The 21,056-nt window shown below is 35.5% G+C and overlaps 3 protein-coding genes and 1 non-coding gene across 10 annotated transcripts; 2 read left to right on the top strand and 2 right to left on the bottom strand.

Annotated features, from left to right (window-relative positions):
• Positions 1–2,859: 2,859 nt before the first annotated feature.
• Positions 2,860–7,232, bottom strand: LOC112789802 (uncharacterized). 7 transcript variants are annotated; one of them, XM_025831854.3, is made up of 8 exons: positions 7,086–7,232; positions 5,955–6,057; positions 5,656–5,775; positions 5,197–5,295; positions 4,655–5,109; positions 4,193–4,378; positions 3,915–4,022; positions 2,860–3,281 (listed from the first exon to the last, which is right to left on the bottom strand). In XM_025831854.3, exons 2-8 carry the CDS (start codon positions 6,037–6,039, stop codon positions 3,117–3,119), a joined length of 1,218 nt encoding a protein of 405 aa, XP_025687639.1. In that variant the 5' UTR covers positions 6,040–6,057; positions 7,086–7,232; the 3' UTR covers positions 2,860–3,116. The 7 variants fall into 7 exon arrangements, with proteins under 7 accessions (XP_025687639.1, XP_025687637.1, XP_072088640.1 ...); XM_025831852.3 differs by having other exon boundaries at positions 5,955–6,079; positions 7,086–7,215; XM_072232539.1 differs by having other exon boundaries at positions 5,197–5,289; positions 5,955–6,079; positions 7,086–7,215.
• Positions 7,233–7,887: 655 nt separating this feature from the next.
• Positions 7,888–11,718, top strand: LOC112789803 (uncharacterized protein C57A10.07). Its single transcript, XM_025831857.3, has 3 exons — positions 7,888–8,745; positions 10,235–10,359; positions 11,171–11,718. Exons 1-3 carry the CDS (start codon positions 8,136–8,138, stop codon positions 11,486–11,488), a joined length of 1,053 nt encoding a protein of 350 aa, XP_025687642.1. The 5' UTR covers positions 7,888–8,135; the 3' UTR covers positions 11,489–11,718.
• Positions 11,719–12,000: 282 nt separating this feature from the next.
• Positions 12,001–12,073, bottom strand: TRNAF-GAA (transfer RNA phenylalanine (anticodon GAA)). Its single transcript has one exon. It is a non-coding gene; the product is annotated as a tRNA-Phe (tRNA).
• Positions 12,074–12,202: 129 nt separating this feature from the next.
• Positions 12,203–17,837, top strand: LOC112789800 (probable L-type lectin-domain containing receptor kinase VII.2). Its single transcript, XM_025831848.2, has 2 exons — positions 12,203–14,628; positions 17,216–17,837. Exon 1 carries the CDS (start codon positions 12,574–12,576, stop codon positions 14,599–14,601), a length of 2,028 nt encoding a protein of 675 aa, XP_025687633.1. The 5' UTR covers positions 12,203–12,573; the 3' UTR covers positions 14,602–14,628; positions 17,216–17,837.
• The last annotated feature ends 3,219 nt before the right edge of the window (positions 17,838–21,056 follow it).

Here is a 21,056-nt window from a genome sequence, read left to right as displayed (position 1 = left end):
CACATATTGGCAGACTCCTTCTTGTTGGGCCCATATGGGATCCTGCCCCGGTTGCAATAAGTTTATTGAGTATTGGGGTTTACTTGGGCCATTATTGTTTGATTTTCCTTTCATCATTTCTTTGCTTCTCTTATCTTGGTCTTGTGGTGAGTTGGGCCTCATCCAGTTTGATGGCCCAACTTGGATTCTAATTTCCTCCTGTGAGATACCTTCTAGACTTGTCCATTTCTCCTTTCTTGAACCTTCCTCTTCTCCTATCAGACTTTTACCTTTTATTCCTCGTAAGTTGTGGACTGCTATTCCGAGTAGATTCAGGAGGCGTATGTCTCTTTCTTCTGGCCAGTTTTCTTGTGACAGTGGGATAGCTACTCTCTGCTCCTCCATCTTTTCGCCGCCTTTTCCATCTGTCTCTTTTGCTTTTATCTCTCCAGAAGTGACCTCTATTTCTTCTACTCCTTTTACCCATTGGTTCTTAGGTTCGTTTTCAGAGCTTTTGCTATTGACACCTTCATCCTCCAGCGTTTGATCTCCACGCGCTCCTTCGTTCTCCCTGATTTGTTTCTCCCATGCTTCTTCCTCCCTTGGCGAGTGCAGCAGCCTTGCCCTTTCTGTTCCCAGCCCTACATCATACTTTGGTTTAGTAGGATCCCAGCATGCCATGACTTGAGGTTTGTCACAGTTTCTCTTCTCATGGCCTATGATTCCACACTTGAAGCAGTAGTTGTCCTGTAGTCTTTCATACTGGAAGCTTATCCAAGATTTGGGCTTGTTCCCTCTATTCAACCAGAACCCTGTCTGAAGTGGTTGTTTAATGTTGATGGCTGCTCTGAATCTTAGGAAGTTCCTTTGTAGGGTGCCTTCTTTTATAGGGTCTTCCACTTCTCCTACTATTCCAATCATATCTCCAATGGTTTTGGCAGTTTCAGCATTTACTTTTTCTACAGGCAGCCCATGCACCTGTATCCAGAATTCCATAAAGTCGTGCCTGACGTCCAAGATAGCCTCCCCATACAGCCACCTTTGAAGGTTCATCAGGTGCCCCTTGACATTCCACGGACCATTCCTCAGGAATCTATTCCCTATGCGACTGTCTTTGAAGCTTATGAGGACCTTGTTCCTTCCCACTTCTGAGATGGTAACATCTTTTGGGTTGCCCCACATTCCTAGGATTGAGTTCTTGATGGCCTTATACTTTAGCTCTCTGTCTGTGATGATTTTCCCAATTAAGTTGAAGCTGTCTGCTTTGAAGCCTGAGCTTGGATGGGGATTGAGGGTGATGGTGGTTCCTTCTATAGGTTCTGTACCCATGATTGGTCTAGTCATGTTTGAGTGTTGGAAGGAGAAGAGTGGAGAGACTATTAGGTAGATAAATGGAGCTAGAGTTGATGATTTAGAAAGGATGGTGAAGCAAATAAAGGCTAAACTTTAGTCTACAGGTCCGAAAAAGGAGTTTAGAGGGGTAGAGAAAGGGAATTGTGGTCAAACTGTCTAGTATTTTGGTAACTATCTGACTTGTATGAGTTAATCTGTATTTTGCTAGATGTGCTAAGTAGAGTTGATCTTATGTTTAATTGTGTTTGTTTCAGGTGGTGTAAGAAGTGCTGGTAACCCAGATGAATGGGGTGGGAGGAGGTGTGGATGATGATTTCGCGAGCGAGATAGGAAGGATTCAACCAATTATAAGCTGAGATTTTAACGAAACAGAACCCAGGGTTCTATGGTTTCTCTCCTGTTGAGAGCATCGTCCCTCCGGATGAGAGAAAAACGAATCCTAATTAGTATGTTTTTTGTAGTTTGCTCTTCTTATTGCATGAGAAAATATCGCACCTTGAGATAATTAGATTAGAAGACAACACCTGAAATGGTAGGAGATCAAGCTATTAATTAATGTCCAAGTCGAATTGGACATGGGTCACAATATCTATGTTTCGAACAAGTTGGTTATGCCGATCCATATAACGTCTTAGGCATTTGGATCATGGTATGAATAGTATGTATGTCTAAAATTTAAATATATTATTTTATTATAATAACATTTTGATATAAAATTTAACTTTTATTGCTAAAACTAGGCTCGACAAATAAAAATAAATTAGCAGACACCAAAAAATAAATAAATTAGCCAATTTGTATTACGGCAACAATCATTTTGCTTCATTGTTAAACTGTTCCTAATTAAGTGAGATGGAGCTAAACAACAAATGTAAATAGAGGAAAAATTATGTGCGATGTGAGAATAATCTGAGATGATATCCTCAACATAGTGAAAAACTGAAAACTTTACAACAAACGATCGAACACAAACCAAGGAGTTGAAGCATTTGTGTTCATTCTGACCGTCCTCACAATACTCAAAAAGTCTAATTCCAAAATCTATCATCCTTTAATTACAAGATTGAGTTACACATTTAGCCATACATTTATTAATAATTTACCCTCTTTCTATATTTCGATTTATAATGACGCTATTTTTCTTGCAAGATTTAACATGCTTGTTGTTCTACTCAATAACATTGAAATTGTGAATGTTGTAAACTCAATATCAAATCAGTTGACATTTGGGAAAGATATTAGATGATCCACTAACATTAGCGGACTAATCTTATAAACACAAGCCCAATTCTACTCTTCACCAATGAAATTTCCATAAAAAAAATAGACATGAACAATTTATATATTTTTATCTATAAGTTTGAACTTTTGGAACAAAATATATTATGACATAGTATTAAAACTTTAATTACCAAAAGATATAGAACCGACCTTTGTTGATTCTCAAAAAAAAAAAATCTACATAAGACAAACAAAAAGAAAAAAAAGAAACTATGCAAGATTCATTCTTAGAAACATAAAACAGACTTGCATGAAAATACATATTAGATATATAACTATTTATGTACTTTTATCCATCTGCTTAAACTTTTAGAATAACTCGTTTCATGACAATATAAACATGCTAAGATTTTTCTTATGATTAGTATTAACTAAAATTACTACACACTTGTACAATTAGAAAGCATAAACCTGGCAGAAATATACTAGAGTTTTGCTGCAGAGCTGCACTATAGTATGAATTAGTTGTAGTTATCAGCAAGGATGACTATAGAACAAATTGGCTAGTTGAAGGTGAAGTTATGGTTATACTGCTGTGTAATTGAAGATAAATATTCAGCTGGATATTGGCACAGTCCTTTCTGGAATAGAAATTGGAGGCATCTTAAGATCGCTTCTTGCACACGTGAAGTCCTTTCCCGCTTCAGAAATGAAATAAGAAAGTTCACCTAAAACATGAAAAAAAACGTTAGACCAAGAAATCACCGAATCAGATATAGGATACTGAATTAGGTACAGTAATTTATGATACACAGGCACAATCTAATTATATGGGGTATTGTAATCTAACCCAAAGCATCAAGCATGAACCTGCTTACTGGCATTTTTCAAGTAAAACTCGAGCAACAAGACAACTAGTTAAAAAAATAATAACAAATAAATAAATCAAAGTTAATTGATGGATACTTTTAACCATCATTTTGTTCATTTATTTGTTTATTTTAGAAAGAGTTTTGCCCGTTAAAGGGAAAGATAGGAATGCTCAAGTCAATGCGAAATCTGGGAACTTCTATGTTGCCTAACCAGCTAGGAGCCGTAAATTGTAGAGCAGAATTCAGCACATTATAACCCAATAAAATTTCTTACAGAACTATAAAACTTTCTTTTATATGTAACCTTATAATAATACCGAATGCTAAGAATTTTGAATTAGTTAATAGCAGTTAATTGAATATGCATTTAAGACAGCATATGTATACAAGTTCACATAGATCATGTAAATTCCTCAGATACATCATTTTCAATAACAATCTAAGTCCTCAGTTTCTCCACTCTCATATTTACTCTCCAATAATACGTACCTGAATTTCAGCAATTGGTGAATAAAGGGAAGACAGTTCGGTAAGTGAGGATAGCACAGCTACCAAAACATCTTCATCTAAAATACTTGATAGGAACCGTACACCTGCCTGCATTAAATCAACCATAACATAAGAAACCTAAGTATACGATAATTCAATCCCAGGAAGAAAAAAGAAAACAGAGAAAATAAAATGAAGTGTGACAAAATAAAGCTCATGTAATGAAAGAAAATGCACATTTTTTTTAATACATAGAAGTGTATAAAAAGTTAACACACCTGGTACGCTTTGTATATATTTTCAAATGTAGACCTCAGTTTTGGAACAACTTGTGCTGCAGCCAACTTCACTGGCAGAGACACCGTAGATAAACTCATCATATTGTACACCATGTGCAGTGTAATTAAAGCAAAATCATCTGATATCTCAGAAAAGCATCCAGCAGCAAAACATGCTGCTTTTGCCTGTTACATAATAAATTAAAATTATATCAGATATGTCACACATATATATATATATTTTGATGCAGATAATAAACCAATTAAAACATGAAAATTGTCTTTAAGGAAACTTGTTAAACAGGGCAGAAGACGCAGAAGATTATGATTTCTCACTTTGCATACAACTGCACAACAGTTTTTGAAATATTAGAAGAAAATATGAACGGGTATTCTGTATTCAAGTAGCACAGTGATATAAACAGATAAATGAAACATAAACTATGCCAAAGTTTCCTTTACCACATGAGGATCAGAAGACACAAGGCTGGAAAGTATCAAGTATCGTATTTGAGCATTGTCATGGGCAAATTCAGCCCAGCAACCCAAAAGAATTAAAGCAAGTTCCTTGGACTCTGAGTCTCCATTCTGAAAAACATATCTCACTTGATTCAACAACTCCAAGTGATTAGCTACTCTTTCCTTTGACAGCAATCCCTTACACTCCCTGTGTTTCTGACCATTTCGATGCCTTCGTTCATTCGAAAAAGCCTTGACAACAGAAACCTTGATTTCCTTGTCACCTCCCTTAAAGGCTCCAGCAAGGCGCAAGAGGATGGCATTGGCAAATAGCCTAGCTTCACCTGGCACTACGCCAGATATAACATTGGGAGCAATGCCAGATTTGTCTGATTCAAGCTCTCTGCTCCACTGCTCAAGGTGACGACCTAGCTGCAATATGGCTTGAGCCGGTGCGCCTGATGAAGGATTCAATTTAGTAAAAGAACAAAAGAAGAAAAAAAGATGTACAATAAATAAAAACAAAAAAGAAAGTGCCACATCACCTGGCTTACTAGAACGGAGTCCCTTCTCAAGTTGGATGCTCCATTCCATGGCCGAAGCAGCACAGCTATTTTGAACAGCAGATTCTCTTGTGCCTGATACTACCAGCAAAAGAAAAGTGAGCTCAATGACTTTTAGCTAACCAACACTTTCACATGCTAGTACCCAGCACTATGCTAATCTCTTTAATGGGGCTTCTTCTCCATATATGTCCAAAACATCTAAAGGTGGTATTCTATCACATTTCTGTACAAGAGGCTCTAACCCAACATTTTATCTAATGCATTCATTCTTCCTACCTTATCTAATGTGCCCACTCATTCAACAAAACATTCTCATCTTTATAATATTAAACTTATTTTCTTACCTTTTTAACCTCTCAAGAGTACTTATATAATCAAAACTACTGATAAAAAAGGGGGGAATTCATCATTCAATTTAAATGCAAAATCCGCAATTACCCATGGGTTCATGAGCGAGGCTCATTTCCAGATCGGTGTTCCTCCTTTCTCCTCCTTCCTGGAGTGAGCCTTGTATGAAAGTTGCTGCAAAAGATGATGATGTTTCGCTCATAATGGAATCTGTAACAAAAAGTACACCAATTCGGTCACCATTTTCAGGAGGCTGCAACACCAATTAAATTTATTCGCAACAGATAAATCTGCCTAAAATGAAAGCTACAGAGTAAAATTTCAAATTTCAATTCAGGTTGGCACTATCAATTACAGAATGTGTGAGGAGGTGGTTGTGCATGGCTCACCAATCATATGCCGTAAGTAGCTATGCTGGACATCAGTAGTCACACAACCATCCACTTTGTTGGTGTCTAGGTCACTCCCAACCATGGTTCAGTTGAATTTAATCTGTTTAAAGCTTAGTCACAAACTGAACTAGGATATAGTTAAATATAGGAATAATAATAGATAACATTCAACAAATTCAAATTTAAGCATAAATCAACAATGTGGGTCTTCTTAGGGGACAAATATTCCTGCAGAGTTGCAGTAATACACGAATTTGGAATTACTCAGCACAAAATAAAACAACAAAATAACATTTAAAATTTTAAAGCAAGTAAAAGAACAGAAGTTATATGTGAGTATAATATTTTTTTTCCAATCCACCATTAACCTTAAAGATCAAACCTTAGAGAGAGCAAGAACAATTATACTTTAACTAAATACGAATACAGATAGTCAATTATCACAATAGCTAGTTCAAGTTCTCTAAAGTCTTAATGATCCCAAAATAATCATAAGAAAACAATTTATATAAACAGTATTAATTTATTACCACATAACAATGCAACCTAAACAAGAAAAACCAACCTTCTATTCAATTTCAATCCTTCAGTTCTCTCAGTCAATGCTATTTAAATTTACGTTTCATAGTTACTTTTGCACAGTAAATAAATATTAAAAAATTATTCAAAGTCATGTATATGAGACGATGAACCAACTTTAGTGGGGACAAAGAGGCGAGGAGAAAAGAATGACATGTTTCAGTTGGAGCACAACTAGAAAGCCAAAGTCAGAAGGGCAGTCTAGGATCTCAAAAACTTGAGAGCTTTCAATCTAGCTATGCTGGGAAAGCAATGTTGGCACCTTCTAACTAAAGATCACTCCTTATTCTACAAAGTTTTTTGTAGGGCAAATATTTTGGTTCTATAATTGAAAAGTAACTAAATGGCAAGTTGGTAACTAGTATTGAATCAATATCCATTGAAAATTAATTAGAGCTAATAATTTTACACATGAAGTGGGTCAGGCAATTCATCGAACACCTGTAATGCAAGGCAGTGATGTAATAATATGAAGCCTGTATAAGAAAGGGAATTACTGTGTGCAAAGAGAGTGTTCAGTGGAAATATGGCATGAGTTGGGGTTCTCACAAGTTGCTAAGCACCACGAGGCGCAGAGCAGTGACCGAGAAACTTGGCAGAGGCGGAGCAGCGACGGAGATGGAGGGAGGAGGCAGAGCAGTGGCAGTGGTCAGCCACACACTCGTCGGTAGAGGTGAACTCGTAGTTTTTGGCTTGAGAGAGAGAGAGAGAGAGAGAGAGAGAAGATGTGGATCGGGTCGGGCAAGATGGATTGGAGCTTGGTTCGGGTCGGGTTTGCACTGGCTGCTAAAAAATGGGGTTATGGGCCAGCTTTCTTCATGGGACGTGTATCGCTGGAAGAAAACAGATCCTTTGGTCCTTACAAGAAGTCAAGAACAAACAGATCCCTCAACAAAGAATTAAGCTTTAATAAAAGAGGAACAAAGTGCTATACAATTGAGGACCAAAATGGATTCAGAAGAATCAGAATCCTATACATCACTGTGAGAAAGGGGGAGCGGCTTTGACATCACTACAACCAGTGCGAAGAACGCAGAAGAGTTCGGTGGCTTCGAACACCGGTGGAGTTAACCATAGCAGCAGCAATTACGGCATTGGAGTTGCTGGCTATGGAGGTCTGAATGGACCTGATTCATCACCCATCAATTCGGCTCCCACATGCAGACCGGAGGGTGCTTCAATGGAATTGCCAGAGAGAAAGAAGACAGGACACAGCCGTTTCCAAGTCACAGCGACATGAAGAAGATGCCATCGCGCGAAACGGTGTTGCCAAGAAGAACTTCGGATTAGCAGCGGCAATGGAGGTGGAATCGAAGATAGTAGACCCGCGTGGAGGATGGGGAAACGGGTTGGGTCGGGTCCTCTTTGTGGGCCTAGACCCCTGTCCCAAAAGAAAAATATAGAAAAAGAACAAACAGATCCTTCGAATCTGGATCTCCTGCATCTCATTCTCACTCCTCCTGCGATGCACTGCTCCAGTGCTCCTCTGTCCTCTCGGAGTGATTAAGATCATGTAATTCAACTTATGCAAATTATAACTCTCTTCTGTCTCAAGTACTTCAATCCAATGATTCCGTTGCTGCCTCACTCCACACCACAATGAACAGTTACCAATTCGGATCCCAAGCCCCAAAGTCCTTTCACCCTTTCACAAGGATCGACTTCGACTTAGAATCCGGAACCGCCACCTCACCAAAACGACCTCGTAAACCCAGGAACTCCACGTCGTTTCGCCCTCTCAGAATGATCAAATCATTTTATAACCGTTTCAACCACTTCTTCAAGCTCCACCCTCTCATGCTTATTTTTATTGCTTTCTCCTTTGGCGTAACGGTCCTCGTCTTCCTCTCCTTCTACGGAACCCAGCACAAGGCGCAGAATGGGGGCTTTTATGTTAAATTCGACTCTGCTTCGGAAGATTACCCTTTCCCGAACCTGAAGAACCTTGTCATGGTTGCTGGGCACTCTGTTTATACCAGTAGTAGCTGTGGGAAGATTGAGAAGGAAGATTCCTGGTTCTTGGAGTCGTATCAGAAGAATCCTGGTCAAGCTGCGACTTTCGTGAAGCATATTCAAGAAGGGATTGAGATTGCGGCCAGAGATGAGAATGCTCTGCTTTTGTTCAGTGGGGGAGAGACTCGGAAAGACGCGGGACCTCGCAGCGAGGCGCAGAGTTACTGGGCCGTAGCAGATTACAAGGGATGGTTTGGTGAGTTTTTGTTTTTACTGGTAACTGATTTTGTCATCATAGGAGTTGAAATTGGTTGTGTGCTCAATTTAGATATTATATCTGTATATGGATAGTTAGACATCTTAGGCTTCATTTGGAGGTTGTCTTATGATAGAAATAGATTGGCATTGTGGATACAAATCTATATATGTGCGTGACATTAGTCTACTATGTGTTATATTTTGAATAGGTTGTTGTCGTATAAATAAGAAGCTTGATCTATATTCAAGGTTAGCCAGTTCATGAAATCCACCTAACTAGTGAGGTGAGCTTTAAGATTAGGCTCATTTGTTCTCAATTCTATTGAGCCTAACCTGAGCCGTGTTAAGTGCGGACATATTTTCTCCGTTGCTATAATTCTATTGTCAATGTGTCTTTGTAGTTTGTAAGTTTTGATAGTTACCAAACAGGTTAGGGGGAGAGAGAATAAGAGATGTCTTGTGATTATCGAACTCTAAGATGTACATAAGATGTATAGCCTTTAATGTTCAAATGACATTTCTGATTTGGAAAGATATTACATACCCGTGCACATGGCCAAAGGAACTTGGCATGAGATTGAGTGGTTATGCTATTTTTTCCCGTCTTATGCTTAACAAAGAAGCTTTAAATATCTATCAAATGTGGAGTTTACTAAACTGAAAACATGGTAGATTAGCTAGCGAATTGAGCTGTTATATAGTTGCACTACTGCAACTCATCTAAGAATTGTGGATCAGATATTGAATTGTCGTTTTCCTTGTCTTATGCAAATTTCTAATTTTGTAATTGGGATATCATTTGTATTCTTTTAGCAGATTTTCAAGTTTCATATTTCACAATATAAAACAATTTTGGTATACTACAAATCACCAATCCATGCATATATAGGATTAGTGCATATATGAAGCATGCAAACTCTAAAAGTTGTTCAGTTTAGAGAAATTAATCTCAACTTCTAACTTTGATTTTAATCCATTATCTTAAATCAGTTGTTTCTGTTTGAGTCCAATATTGGTTATTTTCAACTAATCTAAATCAGCGCATGTTCCTTTAACATAGTGAAAGTAAGGAAGAGATAGATGGACCTTAGTTTCGTAAGTTAACAATGATCTAGTTTATAGTTTAGATTCACAGTACCATTACAGAGGCCTGTAACAATAGTAATCTTGTCATCTTCATTGAGCTGCTTTCATATTTTATGATTCTAATAAAATTGCTTATAATTGTTTTGTTTTCTGAATTATGATTTAACCTTGGTGTGTTCTATGAATTCTGCTCTGTTTGCTGCTCAATTGTTTCCTATAACTTCGTAACCTTAGTTTGATGGATTTCCTTTGCATCATTTATGTGTTCCCTCAGGGAATTAGGCTGTTGCTGTTAATGATGGTGGCATGAAGGTTTCTACCTTTTGTGTATTTGCTGATACTCACATATGAAACTCCTTTTATCAGAAATTTTATCTAATTCTTTTTGGTTGCGTGTGAAGGTAAAGAAGAAAGTGTGAAATCAAGAGCACTTACAGAGGAACATGCACGGGACAGCTTTGAAAATCTTCTATTCAGTGTGTGTCGGTTCCGAGAGCTTACAGGCACCTATCCCCAAAATATAACTGTAAGTAAGCATTACCCATGTGTTATGAAGCATTCTGTCCCAGTTTGTTTAAATAAATGGAATGTTAGTATTGTATGTGGAATGACGAAAGTAAATGAAAAGGAGTCCTTAAAAGTCTAGCCATTTGTGTTGACATTTGAATGACACTTTGTGATATTTTGTTGGCTGCTGAGAAGAGTCAGAATTTATTAGTGAAATATTGTAAATTGTATGTGTATATGTTGCTTGCAATGTGAAATCCATCAACTTAGCATTCTTTATAAGTTCTAAGTTGAGTATTGGATTCACCTTCGATGGTCCTGCCTTGTAACCAAATTGGTGCTTGTACAAAATATTACTGATTCAAAATTGCTGAAAAGCAAGTTGGAGTTATTAATTTCAATATAGAAAGAAGAGTTCTGTATCATACATCTTTTGCTTTTCGTAATTTGGTGTAAAGTTAATTTTGTTCTAGCTACTTGACAATTTTCCCCACATGGTATCCATGTGTTGCATCATATGTTATGCAGTTGCATTTAACTTAGTAATGAGCTTTCATTGTTGCATTTAATTGTGTTCCGTATTCATCACGCTGTTGGTTGCCTATGAGGTGTGCATTGTTATCAAAGAGGAGTGTAGAGCACTGCATGTCAGCCTTCAATATAAGTATCTCTCTAAGTTTCATGCTTCATATAAATACATAAACAAATAAACAAAGTCTGAACAGAGATTCACCACTGACATGTGACATTTTGGATATTACTTCATGCTTTTCCTTCCTTTGTGATCTGCATTACAGAGTTTCAATCTGATTTAGTGATTTGGGAATCAGGTTGTAGGTTATGATTTCAAGGAAGAGAGATTCGCACATATACATCGATCTGCAATCGGCTTTCCGGACTCGAGGTTCTTCTATGCCGGCACCCCTGCTACATCAAATTCAATGGCAGCTGCTCTAAAAGGAGAGGAGCTGGTGAGGACTCAATTCCTCAGAGATCCATATGGATGTAAGGGTTCACTTTATCATAAGAAACTAAAGCGCGATCCTTTTCACCGGTCCATTCCTTATCCCAATGGGTGCCCTGAAATTGAAGCTTTGTTCAGATATTGTGGACCAGCACCTTTTCCTAGTGCACTCCCATGGGCATAGTTACCATGACTTTGATCTGATAATATAAGGTGTAAACTAACAAATTTGAGTTAATATAAGGTACATATGAGAATCACCAGACGATGCATGAATCCACGGATAAATGATACCATTGTTAAAATTTTGTTCAGGGGAAATGATATTGTTGTGTACGAAAGTGAATTGTTGATAAACGATGCCAATGTTAAATTTTTTTCAGTTGAAATATATCAACAATTGGTGTTCTGAAACATAAGGCTGAATTAAAAATATATTTTGTAAATAGGTTTGATAAATTCATGGTATCTGCAAAGCATGAGTGCAAAGGGACTTAATTGTGCATCAATGTTATATATTTGAAATAATTGAATCATAACGGTATAAAGAAGTTTTTCCAGGACATCCATATAACATGAATTACATGTATTCCAAATCAGAGTGCTGAGCTACTATTAAGAATACAAACGCATGAAAACCGTGCAACCTGCATCATCCCTAAGCTTTGAATGAGTTAAACAAAAGAATCTACCGAATGCGGTGAGCGTGGATCGAACACGCGACCTTCAGATCTTCAGTCTGACGCTCTCCCAACTGAGCTATCCCCGCGTTACAAAAGTTGTTGAACATATCAAACTAATATCCCGACTTTAGGTTTTTCACGTGTATGCACTTTCCAGCGTACCATTCAATAGACTATATATATGTACAGTGATTCAGATATTTTTCTTTCATCGTCCTTGTCTTGATCCTTCTCGGAGGTAAACGAAACAAAACAAAAAAATATCATACACATGTTCAACTTGAATTGAATTATGAAGCTTTGACACAGCACAGTAGCACACACCTTTTGATCACCAGTTCACCACAACAATAATCAACATCTTGTTCACCACCATGTCCCACCACCCCACCCTACATTTCTACAACCTCAGACAGACATATACATCATTCATCATCCTTGTCTTGAATCTTGATCCTTCTCGTAGATAAACAAAAAAAAATAAACAAAACAAAAAATATAAAGATTTTCAACTTGGGTTGAATTATGAATCTTTCACGCAGCACACACCTTTTGATCACCATATCAATAATCAACATCTTCTTCAATGATCTCTTTTGCAACAATAACAACAATAATGTCTTCCCTTCTCATATATCTCTTCCTTCTGAGAATAACCTTAGTTTCTTCGTCAACAGAATTTGTCTACAACACCAACTTCAACTCCACCAACATAAATCTCTATGCAAACGCCACTATTGATGATCACTCTCACTCTTCAATTCTCACCCTTACCAACCATGCCTCTTTCTCTATTGGCCGTGCTTTCTACCCTTCCAAGATCCCAACAAAATCTTCCTTTTCTTCCAACCCTTTACCGTTCTCAACCTCCTTCATCTTCTCTATTGCACCATTCAAGCACCTTCTCCCTGGCCATGGTTTTGTGTTCTTGTTCTCACCTTTTGAAGGAGCAAACGGGGTTAGCTCAGCTCAGCACCTTGGCCTCTTCAACTTGACCAACAATGGTAACCCCAAAAACCATGTTTTTGGGATTGAGTTTGATGTGTTCAAGAACCAAGAATTCAATGACATCAATGATAACCATGTGGGTTTGGATGTGAATTCTCTTACTTCTTTGGCCTCACACGATGCTGGATTTTGGGTCAGTGGAAAACATGATGAAAAGTTTAAGGAATTGAAGCTTAACAATGGTGAGAACTATCAAGTGTGGATTGAGTATTCAGATTCTAGAGTTAATGTAGCAATGGCTATTGCAGGGAAAAGAAGGCCTAATAGGCCTTTGATTAGTGAACTTGTGAATCTTTCTGATGTCTTTTTGGATGAAATGTTTGTGGGATTTTGTGGAGCAACAGGGCAACTTGTTGAGAGTCACAAGATTTTGGCATGGAGCTTTAGCAACTCAAATTTTTCAATCGGCGATGCTTTGGTGACTACGAATTTGCCTTCATTTGTGCTTCCAAAAGAACCAGTTTTGAAGTCAAGAGGTTTTGTTTCAGGTATCAGTTTTGGGATTTTTATCTTTGTTATTGGTAGTGCAGCTATGGTGTTTGTTGTTTTGCTCAAAAGAAAAAGAAGCAAAAGAATGGAGGAAGAGGGAGATATTGAAGACTGGGAATTAGAGTATTGGCCACACCGTATTAGTTATGAAGACATTTATGCTGCAACTAAAGGATTTTCAGAACAGAATATAATTGGGTTTGGAGGGAATGGAAAAGTTTATAAAGGGATTCTACAAGGAGTAGAGGTAGCAGTGAAAAGAATCCCTTATGACAGTGAATATGGTATGAGGGAGTTTCTATCTGAGATTTCAAGCTTAGGAAGATTGAAGCATAGGAATGTGGTTCCATTGAGGGGTTGGTGCAAGAAAGAGAGAGGAAGCTTGATCCTAATTTATGATTATATGGAGAATGGAAGTTTGGACAAGATAATATTTGATTCTGATGAGAACTCAATTTTCCATTGGAAAAACAGAATCAAGGTGCTGAAGGATGTGGCTATGGGGATATTGTATTTGCATGAGAGTTGGGAAGTTAAGGTGTTGCATAGGGACATAAAAGCAAGCAATGTGTTACTTGACAAGGATATGAATGCAAGGTTGGGGGATTTTGGACTCGCCCGGATGCATCATCATGAGCAGATACCTAACACCTCTCGAGTGATCGGAACGGTTGGCTACATGGCACCGGAACTGCTAAGAACCGGGAGAGCCTCGACGCAAACTGATGTGTTCAGCTTCGGCGTGTTGGTTCTAGAGGTTGTGTGTGGGAGAAGGCCTATAGAAGAGAATAAGCCAGCATTGGTTGGTTGGGTGTGGAGGCTAATGGAGAGAGGACAGTTGTGTTGTGCTCTTGATGAAAGATTGAAAATGAGGGGTGATGAAGATTATAGCATTGATGAAGTTGAGAGAGTTCTTCATCTTGGTTTGTTGTGCACACATTATGATCCTCAAGTTAGGCCAAGTATGAGGCAAGTTGTGAAGGTTTTGGAGGGTGAGAGTTTGGAAATAAGCTTAGTTGATAAAATAAATTCCGCTGCTGATGGATATAGTGGGGTTCACCCCACCATTGAAGATATATCTCAATGTTCTTTCACAACTCAATGTGAGGGCAGATGAGTTTTCTTGAGGATCATTTCACTAATTGTAAGTGTATATTACTTTCATCTTTTTTGAAATTCGGTGATATCATAGGACATATTTTGATTTATTATGTTTACTTTATAAGAGAGGCTAGTGTTATATATTCTAAAATTCATAAAAATCAGTAAAATATGTTTATTGTTTTTAACCTTTATGATTTTTTTTAAAAATATTTCTAATGTTTAATTTGATTCAATTTTATTCGTAATATTTTTTATTTGTATTAAAATTATCACTGAATATTATACGCGTATAATTTTGCGAATGAAGAAAGTATTGTTATAAAATGCTTTACCCAAATTAGTGTATAATTTTGTGAATGAAGAAAGCATTGTTAATTATCGGAAAAAGTAATGTGATTAACACATCGACTAATAATAACCGGTTCATAACATGATTTATCTTTCGGGGTATAAGTTAGTACTCCTTTCAGTCCTTTGATATGCATCTGTTGAAATGTTTGAGGATAATTCAATTCTTTATATGTTTGACATTATTCTTGTATTTATATTTGATATATATAATTGCAATTTCAGTTGAGAGATAAAATATATACTTTAAATTTGTTAAAAAATTTAAAAATATATCTAAATTTTATTTTATTTTAATTTTATCATCAAAATTTTTTTATTAATAACTAAATTTTTAAAAAGTTTAAGTCTAGTCAAACAATAATGTTTGTTAACTAAAGGCCAGTGATAGAATTGTGTTTAATTTATTTGTATTAAACGTTATTTTTGTGAGATTATTGTTGAATTTATTTTAAATTTTTCGAAAAAATAGTTACCAAGAATACATGATACAAACTGAAAATTTGTGAGATTAAACTGAGTCTTTAAAATTATGATAAGTTTTTATAAATTTACAATTATTTTAAAAATAAATAGACAAAAGTACATATAAAATACAGAAAAAAATTGTAAATATTATAGTACACATGAAAGATTGTTTTTGAGGCTATATTTGTTTATAAACACTGGACAATGAAACAAAGATATAAAGATACAAAATCATATTTAGTAGATGAGACATGAATATAGACATTGTGTCATAAAACACTAAATTAGTATATTTTATGTTTTTCTTAACAGAAAAGACATCAAAATACTAATAAGAGATATAATTTATTTTTTTATTTTTTTTATTATTTGTAACAATTTTTCATAATTATATAAATTTTTTAAATTTTTTTGTATGGAAAAAAAAGAGAGATATTAGACTTTTATAATTTATTATTTTTTATATTTAGTTTATCATCAAATAAAATATAAAAAAATTAATTTTTATATTTTTATCTTTTATATCTTATTTTTAGATTCTCATCTTATTATGTTCTTAGAACCAAATACAATTTTATATACAAAACTGTCATACCGTTAGTAAATTTGTAGGACTTATGGTATATTTTTGTCCTTCAAAAATAATTTTTAGAATAAACTTTGATATTTATTAATTTAAATGTGTACTTTGTCTACTCTAAACTTTTTTATTTATATTTTTTGTCTATTTATTTTTTTTAAAGTAACCCCGAAAATTTTTACTAAATTTATGAGAATATGTGAGCATGATATTTTTTAAGGGTTTTTCCTATATTAAATAATCATTTTTTATTTTTTATTGAAAGGTACAATGCATCATGGTATTATCCTATAAATTTTTGTGGTGTTAAATTTATTGCAACTTTTATACACTTTTGGTTAAAAAAAGTCGGAACAATTGTGAAAAAAAGTTTCTATATTCCACAAAAGTATAAGTTCAATTGTGTAATAAAAATAATTTTTGTAAGTGATTTTGTATGAGTATTCAAATATTTTTAAGTTGAACGTTTGTAGGAAGAAAGAAAAAACAAAATTTGTTTTTGAATTTTTGCATTATAAATTATGAATTTAATTTTGATGCATTGTCAATGTAAAATTATTTTATATATATCTAATCGCATAACGTTATATTAGCGAAAAAAACTATTTCTTATATTAATTGAATAAATGGTCATCTAAAAAGACAATTGTAATTATACAACTGTATAAAATATTTTATACTATCAATACATCAAAATTAAACTCTATAAATTACCTCTACTCTTTTTTCTAAAATTTCAACTTACAAACATTTCATAAGAGATTTTTGAATGAGTTTAAGTACAATCATAATCTACAAACAAATAAAGACCAATCTATCATGTACTCCAGAAAGAATTGCTTGAATAAGTTGGACAGTTAGTTATTATTTTTACTATAAAAAATGTTGAATACTGTCGAATTTAGCATAAAAAATTAGTGATAGATTTACCATTGAATTTACCGACGAATTTGACAATAAATTTATCGGGTAAAAAAATTACCGTTGAATTTAATTTTCTGACGGTAAATTCGCCGGTAATAATTGGAGGAAAAAATTGGCGCGATCATTATCATCGGATTTAGCGTTAAATAAATTCAATGGTAAAGTAATTAAATGAAACGCGCCGTTTTGGTCACAGGCTGTACGTTACCGGTGAATTTTTCGACGGTAAATTCGTCGATAAAATTGGCCCTTCGTATATATACATGTGATTCACCTAACTCTAGCCGTCACTCTTTCTCTTTTTCAGTTCTTCTCAGTTTCATCTGATGAAACCTAAGGCAATAATTCTCTCCAGCAGTCCACCTCTTCTCTTATTGCCACCCGCCATCCACCATCCGCCACCCTTCTCTCCCTTTGCCGTTCCGTTCCCCTCGCCATTTTCGTCGCGTCAGCGTCGCTACCTTTGTCACATCATGGTCGCCGTCTTCGTCATGTCAATGTTGCTGCCTTCGTCGCTCTTCATCTCCATCCAGAAGGAGATTAGTCTTCGCCGTTACAAATTATTTCAGATGTGTATACGTATTACTTTATTCCAACTTTCAAGTTCAAGATATTATGAATGTCTTGAACTCATTTGTCAGTTATAAATTATTTCTTTTTCTATACAGTATTGAAAATGTATAGTATTACTTGTTGTTCCTAATTGTTCAAATAGAAGATAGTTAATTACCCAAGTTTGTTTTCTTTATTGGAGATGTTATGATGCTTTTCTTGTTGAGAATCAATTATCTCTTTTTTTGTTGCGGCGAGTTGTATCATAGTGGTATCGGTCTAAAGGAATGTAATTATGTTTAAGATTTGTTTACTTCCAACAAGATGAAAGTAGTAAGATAAAAAAAAATTTATTCTAATTTTTAGTTTTGTTCTAATTTTCAGTTTCTTCTAATTTTCATCTTTTGTATTTGTCGCAGAGAATCGTGGTCCTTACCAGTGCTCTGTATCGAAAACTAGTTGATTTTTTCTTCTTTGATTATGTATTATAATGGAAGCTGTATAGGAAAAAATCATGAGATTATGTTTTTAGATTGTCATTAATATATTTGGTATTTGGCTATGTTTGGTTGTATTAAGGATGTTTGGTGTTTAGATATGTGTAGAATATAGCGAACATGTGATGTGTAAATTTGAATTAAGATTTTTAACCATATGATTTGTTAATTAAGATTTTGGTTGTTACTGTAGATTATCATCCATCGTCAAAATGATGGCTTGTACTTTAAATTTTGTTAGTTAAGAAATTATCAAATTTAAATATTTAAAATTATATATTGAATTTATAAATAAATTTTTTTACAAAAATAACATTTAAGTTTACTGTCGGATTTATCGGGGACAAAATCCGATGATAACAAGCTCTAGAATTTTGCCAATTAAAAGTATATCTGCCGCTAAATCTATCGGTAATTAGCGGCAGATGAAAAATCCGCCAGTAAATAGTTACCGGCGAGGTTTATACTATCGAATTTATTTCGCCACTAAAACCGACAGTAAACAGGTCTAATTTACTAAAAAATTTGTTGGTAAATCTGACGGTATTGGTGATTTTCTATTAGTGTTTATTTCTTTGATTTTGTATCAAATTAGCTAACATGTTGATGCGTGAGCATCTTTCATATCTTTTCCTAGTGAAATTGCATCTAATTTGTTGAGTTTAATAAAGAATTAATTATCTTTTAGCCAATATGGATGTTACTTTGAGTCTTTTGCAATTTTGTTTATTTTAGGTAGCATTCGGCTGGATTTGATGGAGTTTCTGCAGCACAAGAACAAAAGGAGATGGCAGCGAGGAGCGACGCGTACGCGTGACTGACGCGTGCGCGTGATTTGAAGATTTGCTCAGCGACGCGTGCGCGTGACTGACGCGTACGCGTGATTTGAAGATTTGCTCAGCGACGCGTGCGCGTGACCGACGCGTCCGCATGACTTGCGAAAAAGACCATCGACGCGTATGCGTGACTGACACATACGCGTGACATGCGCCACGTACAGAAAATGCAGAAAAATGCTAGGGGTGATTTTCTGGGCTATTTTGACCCAGTTTTCAGCCCAAAAAACACAGATTAGAAGCTGCAGAATGGACAAAACATGTGGTCCCCACCCATCAACTGAAGACCTGCTGATTATTCTGATTTAAATTCAAATATTATTTTTAGGAAAAGATATTATTTTTAATTTTAGATAATTAGATTTTAAATTTATTAGGATTAGTTATTAAAAGGGATTCCATTAGTTAACTTTAGGGGCCATCAGATTGGAACTCTGTACATTTTATGAGAATCCTATTTTTCTTTGATCCATGAGCAACTAATCCTCCATTGTTAAGGTTAAGAGCTCTGTCTATTTGTATGGATTGATTTTATTGCTTTTTCTATTTTAATTCATGTATGAATTTATAATTTAAAAATTGTTTTCGCTCTTTATTTTATGAATTTGGGTGGAACGGAAGTATGACCCTCTTTCTATTTGAGTTCTTGTAAAACTTGGAAAAGCTCTTTACTTGAACGACAGCTTGAAAACATATTCTCCTAAATTTTAATTATTTGGATTTAACAGGATACGTGACATATAATCCTCTTATTTTTGGGTAATTAGAATTTTTGTGGCATATAAACTGGAATTTGAACTTCACCCTCTAATTGGAATTAATTGACCAAGGCATTGGTAGTCGATGAATTTTAGAGGAGACTAGAAAGGTCTAAGGAATTAGGGTCTAGTCACATATAGTTTGCCATAAATTAAATCCTACATGATTAAAATAGTTAGTAAGAAAAGTTAATCCGGAAAAATAGATAACTCTGAAGCCTTAACTGTTTTTCCAATATTTTATTTTCAACTTATTTACTTGCATGCATGCCTTCTGATATTTTCAATTTAAACCTTTTGAATATCTCAAAACCCTTTTCTGCCTGCCTAACTGAGCCAATCACTCAATCATTGTTGCTTAGTCCATCAATCCTTGTGGGATCGACGCTCAATCACCTGAGGTATTACTTGGTACGACCCCGTGCACTTACCGGTTAGTCTGTGGTTGTTAAATCACCACGCACCAAGTTTTTGGCGCCATTGCCGGGGATTGATAGTGATTAACAACTATTAGTTGTTTGATTGCTTAGATTAGGCATTTTATTTTTATTTTTCATTTTTATTTAAAATTTGTTTTAAATATTTTCGAAAAAATTAAAAATTTTAATAGCATTAATAATTTTAGTAATTTCTGAAATTAAGTTTGGTGTTTCCTAGTTCAGGTTACCTCACTGGGAATTCTCTGCACTCTAACGTAGAGAGTTCCATATTTTCTTGTCTTTTGTTTGTTTATGCGTAGGAACAGAGACAAATAACATCTCTTAGACTTTGATCCTGAACCTGAAAGGACCCTCAGGCGACATTTACAACAAGCAAAACTTTACAAGGCTGCAGAATCCATTATGGATCCTAATGATGCTGATAATCCCAATGTGGCAAATCCGAATGGGAATGAGCAACAAAGAAGAGTACTTGGCTCTTACTCTGCTCCTACTGCAGATCTGTATGGAAAAGGCATTATGGTGCCTCCTATAGCTGCGAACAACTTTGAGTTGAAGCCACAACTAGTCACCCTGGTGCAATAAAACTGCCAGTATCATGGTCTTTCCCACGAAGACCCAAATCAGTTTATTTCTAGTTTCCTACAAATTTTTGATACTGTGAAGACAAATTGAGTAAATCCAGAGGTGTACAAACTCATGCTCTTCCCATTTGCTCTGAGGGATGGAGCAAAGCTGTGACTAGATTCTCAACCCAAGGAGAGTTTGGATACTTGGAACAAGGTGGTTACTAAGTTTTTCACTAAATTTTTCCCATCAAAGAAGCTGACTAAGCTTAGGGTGGAAGTTCTGACCTTCAGACAGAAGGATGGTGAAACTCTGTATGAAGCTTGGGAGAGATACAAGCTGCTGACTAGGCAATGCCCTCTGGACATGTTCTCCAAATGGACTCAACTAGATATCTTTTATGAAGGCTTGGGTGAAATGTTCAAGATGTGCTTAGACAATTCTGCAAGAGGTTCATTGCACAAGAAGAAGACACCGGAGGAGACTATTGAGCTTATT

This window comes from Arachis hypogaea, chromosome 3, assembly GCF_003086295.3.
Source record: "Arachis hypogaea cultivar Tifrunner chromosome 3, arahy.Tifrunner.gnm2.J5K5, whole genome shotgun sequence".
Taxonomy (NCBI): domain Eukaryota; kingdom Viridiplantae; phylum Streptophyta; class Magnoliopsida; order Fabales; family Fabaceae; genus Arachis; species Arachis hypogaea.
Note: the sequence above shows the minus strand (reverse complement) of the source record. Positions and strands in the feature narration are given on the sequence as shown.